General features: G+C 40.5%; 2 protein-coding genes across 2 annotated transcripts in view; both read right to left on the bottom strand.

Annotated features, from left to right (window-relative positions):
• SARC_08123 (hypothetical protein) overlaps positions 1-666 on the bottom strand; it is a 2324-nt gene extending 1658 nt beyond the window's left edge. Inside the window, exon 1 of the mRNA XM_014297917.1 lies at positions 293-666. Coding sequence (XP_014153392.1) covers positions 293-425 — 133 coding nt within the window. The 5' untranslated portion in view covers positions 426-666. The remainder of the gene's footprint in view (positions 1-292) is intronic.
• A 137-nt stretch (positions 667-803) lies between these two features.
• SARC_08122 (hypothetical protein) lies at positions 804-5245 on the bottom strand. The gene is made up of 6 exons (XM_014297916.1): positions 5140-5245; positions 4494-4650; positions 3795-3952; positions 2993-3202; positions 1939-2023; positions 804-1089 (listed from the first exon to the last, which is right to left on the bottom strand). Exons 1-6 carry the CDS (start codon positions 5197-5199, stop codon positions 995-997), a joined length of 765 nt encoding a protein of 254 aa, XP_014153391.1. The 5' UTR covers positions 5200-5245; the 3' UTR covers positions 804-994.
• Positions 5246-5339: the final 94 nt, after the last annotated feature.

The following is a 5339-nucleotide window of genomic DNA, read 5'->3' as shown; positions in this document are numbered from 1 at the left end:
TATAGCTGTTGCTATACCTTTTTCTTTTGGAATGAATATAGAGGACACTAGTTTACAACGAACATCAAACGTTAATAATGGGTGTCTATTTGAATACTATACTATACACCTAAACCCACCATCTGCATTTACAACCTACAGGGTTATGTGAACTGTCTATTCCTGTATTCCCATTTCTTCCTTCCGTATGACTTCTATATTACATTATAAAACAACCAGCAATCCAACCCTCTGCCGCATGTTCCTTCATCATACACATGCGTGCAGGACACACACTACTAAGCCGACTGACCTGTTGGCTGGGTTTGCTGAGTCTGAGCCTCAGCACTACCTCGTCTGTGCTGCATAGAGAAATACTCGCTGCTACGAGTGGTCACCCAGAGGGGTAGTGATAACAGCACCTCCTGCGGCTTCACCCATACCATATTGTTTGATGTACCTATTGAATACCTTTGGACGGTGTGTGCGTATGAATCACTACAGGCTCTGCTTATCGTCTGTAGAACTTACTGTAAAACACCTAGTAACTACAATACGTTTGCATGATATGGATGGGGACTATACAATGTGCAGAGTGGTGCATTCTAACCACAGACAGAATAGTGAAATGCGAATACACCTGTCTGCTACTACTTTTAGCTGTAAATAACATCAGCGACTACTACCAGCTGTGATCTGCTACGGTTGCTACGACGATCAAATATTTTATATAGCTGAATCACAAATCGACACAAAAGTCGAACCTGCTCAGGAAAATTAAATATTTCTCGAAATAAATACTTTCTGTGGCTTTCAGGTGCTGCCGGCTTTTTAAATTTTTTTTATTTCTTTTTTCAAAACCAAAATACACAAACACAGAATGTTCAAACCCAAAGCAGAACCCAATATTCTCAAAATCAGTTCAAAGGTATTGATATTGCCACGTGTAAATAGTCTCGGAATGAAGGGATTGTAACTTGGTTTTTTTTAAATTATAAACTGAGTTGAAATGCACTCATTCGCCTGCCAGCTGAAGACCAATGTACAGTACAATGGCACCCGTCGCTGCCGCAAAGTGTGTGGCAAACCCACTGAAGAATGTCGACACCCCTATAAACAATAGAACAACAAAAGCAGGTGGAAGGTTACTGCACATGCACCAACCATGGGCATATGTACATGAACCGATAAATGTAATATAATATACGTATACCTATATGCATGGGTCAAGTATATGAATAGTTGTATACAATATAATATATGTATACCTACATGGATATGAACAGATATACATATAGGTTACAATATATGTATACCTACATGCATGGGTCATGTATATAAATAGATATATATGATAGAATGTACGTATATCTACATGCAGGGGTACATGTATGAGAATAAAAGTATATCATATAATACACGTATACCTACATACATGGCTAAATGTATATGAACAGATGTATATCATACAATAAACGTATACCTACATGCATGACTAAATGTATATGAATAGATGTATATCGTATAATAAACGTATACCTACATGCATAACTAGATGTATATGAACAAATCTATATCATACAATGAACGTATACCTACATACAGGGGTACATGTACATGAACAGGCGTACCTGATACATGCCCGTCTACATATACGAGTTCACAGTGGGCAACTTCAGAGTACAATACCAAACGAAGACGACACCTACGCAACCATTCAATGCTACCCGTTGCAAGTCACACGACACACACAATGCGATATGTCATGCACACACACTCAGTAGCTATGTGCTCAAACCAGGCAAAACGGAATAGACACGCATGTGATAACATGCCACACAGACACATCCAGCAATGGTACTCATGAATAAATCACAGCACATTGTGGTAACATGCCACACAGACACATCCAGTAGATACATCCAGTGATGATACTCATGAATAAACCACAGCGCATGCCTTCTTCGGCGTATATCCTTGTGGCGATGTCTGCGGTGGATGTGTAGGCAGTGCGCGTTACCTTGGTTACAGGGTGAAACCCATGCTGCACAGAAGAACGGGGAATGTCGTGTTATTCAGCAGAGGAATACCAAAGCTGGTTGGTGACTATAGAGAGGTGAAACATGCGCAAGCCAAACCGAAACAATGCTACCTACTCAGGTCTACCTACAGTCACCTACCTACACATGCATACCTACACTAACCTACCTACAGATACGTACTTACAGTAAAACATCGACAAATACCTACAGTTGTCTTGTATTGAATTCAGACCAGACCAGGCAATTCACCAACATACTTCGCGCAGCATGGAAAAATGTCGATAACGATATAGCATATACCAAATGTCACCGCCGCCTCCATGGCAACCAACTGAGCTATCCATAGCAACCAACTATGCCATCCATAGCAACCAGCTGTGCCATCTATAGCAACTAACTGTGTCATACATAGCAACCAACTGTGCCATCCATGACAACCAACTGTGCCATTCATAGCAACCAACAGTGCCATCCATAGCAACCAACTGTGCCATCCATGACAACCAACTGAGCCATTCATAGCAACCAACTGCGCCATCTATAGCAACCAACTGTGCCATCCATGACAACCAACTGTCAACCAACTGTACCGTTGATGACAACTATACAAAATACCTTTTGCCATCCTCTCAACTATAATACCAACGTACACTACTCCATCAGACACTAACTCAGCCCACTATCGTCTAGCAGTGACCATCAACCATGTACGTACACATGAAAATATGCACCTACACATAATAAGATGTACCTACATATAACAGTATGTATCTACACATATTAGTATGTATCTACACATTATAATATGTACCTGCACTTAATAAAATGTACCTACACAATAATATGTACCTACACATAATAATATGTACCTACACATAATAAAATGTACCTACACAATAATATGTACCTACACATAATGATATGTACCTACACATAATAATATGTCCCTACACATAATAAAATGTGCCTACCTTCAAGGCCCCTTGCACGTACAAGCGCCGCCGCATGACCTCCAGCGGCATCTGTATCTGCAATACAGCCAGGTTATAAAGTATATCGCACAACACATAGCCTACACTAGACACTCCATCGTCACCATACACCCCCTCAAACAACTCAGCCAGCAGAGAATCTCCTATGTCACTCAGCACAGGCAGCACCCCATGCGCAATGGCAGCCAGCTGAGGGGGTAGACAGGACAGGGTTATAGAGAAGTACTAACACCTTCTTTATTGGAATGAGTGGTGTATAATAGCTGGGGGGGGGGGTAGGATGGGACAGGGTTATAGAGAAGTACTACAACCTTTCTTATTGGAATGAGTGGTGTAGGTAGGAAAGAGATATGAAGAAGTACTATCACCTTCCTTAATGGAATGAGTGGTGTAGGCAGGAAAGATATATGAAGAGGTACCATCACCTTCCTTATTGAAATGAGTGGTGTAGGTAGGAAAGGGTTATAGAGCAGTACCATCACCTTCCTTATTGGTAACAGCCTTGAACACAGAGTAGGGATCGGTCTCCTTATCAGTACACATAACTAGTGTACGATCACACACTCCATACACACACACACACATATATATATATATATATATATATATGTATATATATATAAGATGTATATTTATATATATATATATATATATATATATATATGCATATATATATAAGATATATATATAAATATATATATATATATATACAAACACACATGCAACAGTTGCTGTGAGACGATACGGCCACTGACTACAGCCACCCCGCACACACACACACCTGCCACCCAGCAAACAGACCTTCCAGGCCCTCTTCATCATAAACCAGCGCTAACCCCTGCAGAATGTTTTGGTACTTTGCGTCGCTTACATTGCGCTGTAACACCATTCGAGTGTGGATTACCTCGATGGGATTCAGCAGAACGCCCCCAATAGCACCTGAGAAATAATCATACAATACATGCAAGACATGTACAACAGCAGATGAGAAATAAACAACCAAACATATAAAACATGTACAACAGCAGATGAGAAAAAAACAACCATACATGTAAGACATCTACAACAGCAGATAAAAAAATAACAATCAAACATGTAAGACAAGTACAACAGCAAATGTGAAATAAACAACCATACTTATAAGACATCTACAACAGCAGATGAGAAATAAACAACCATGCATGTGAGACATCTACAACAGCAGATGAGAAATAAACAACCATGCATATAAGCAACACAGTGGTACAACTCATTCGTCAACTTATTGGCCTCCCACGTACTATCTCTTTCGTTCTGTGTCTATAGCCATCGCATGTGAATACGCTCTGGAAAGGCACAGACCGCTACAACAACCACACAACAGAGCTTCTTGTATCAACCACACAACTTAAAAACCCTAAACCCTAAAACAGCAGAGTTTCTAACCGCAACCACACAGCTCAAACCCTAAAACCCTAAAAACCTTAAATCTCTAGCCAACCTGCTACACCCGTGGCCAGCATAGAGGCGGGTGCCAGCGGATCATCATCTGGGACAAGTACAGCGATAGTCTGTCCTTGGTAGTACACAGGCATCTCCTCCAGGGCAGGTGTGTACAGTGAGTGGGCGATGGACTGAGTCACAAGCGTACGGCACACCTAAGGCAACAGGAGGGTGTAAGGAAGACGGTATCAGTGGAGAGCTGGGAGAAAGAGGGCAAACTCGGTCAGAAACTATAGCAATTCAAGACCCAAAACTATGGATATACGAATAAATATACACAATACATCGGAAAAAAAGAGGCACCTCTCTAAACAAGTCAAGAATCACCACTACAGCCATACACACAAACACACACAATATATCGGAAACCAATATCATATATCTATAATACTACAGCCATACACACAAACACGCAATACTTCGGAGATTATTATCATATATCTACAATACTACAGCCATACACACAAACACACACAATCCATCGAAGACCAATATCATATATCTATAATACTACAGTTATCATATATCTATAATACTACAGCATACACACAAACACACACAATACATCGGAGACCATAATCATATATCTATAATACTACAGCCATACTCACAAACACACAATACATCGGAGACTATTATCATACCTCCTCGACGACTTTAGTTACTGTGCCTCTGTAGAGATAGTCGGAATTCAGCACCCGCATCAGATTGATCTGATTGGTTGCATCACCAACAACCGGCCCAGCAGCTACATAGCAAACACATTGAAATCCAGTGGAAAGTATGAAACAGCTATAAATATACTATTACATATGGACCACTGTGTGAAGTATGCTATATATAT

This window comes from Sphaeroforma arctica (assembly GCF_001186125.1).
Source record: "Sphaeroforma arctica JP610 unplaced genomic scaffold supercont1.700, whole genome shotgun sequence".
Classification (NCBI taxonomy): domain Eukaryota; class Ichthyosporea; order Ichthyophonida; genus Sphaeroforma; species Sphaeroforma arctica.
This window is presented reverse-complemented; position numbering and strand designations above follow the sequence as displayed.

Excerpts from the sequence above, each read along its gene's own strand:
- SARC_08122 (XM_014297916.1), bottom strand. The coding sequence starts at position 5,199 with ATGCGGGTGCTGAATTCCGACTATCTCTACAGAGGCACAGTAACTAAA. Across the intron at positions 3,953-4,493 it reads GCTGGCCACGGGTGTAGCAG|GTGCTATTGGGGGCGTTCTG; the intron begins GTTGGCTAGAGA and ends ATTATTTCTCAG. Across the intron at positions 2,024-2,992 it reads ACGTGCAAGGGGCCTTGAAG|CATGGGTTTCACCCTGTAAC; the intron begins GTAGGCACATTT and ends TCTTCTGTGCAG.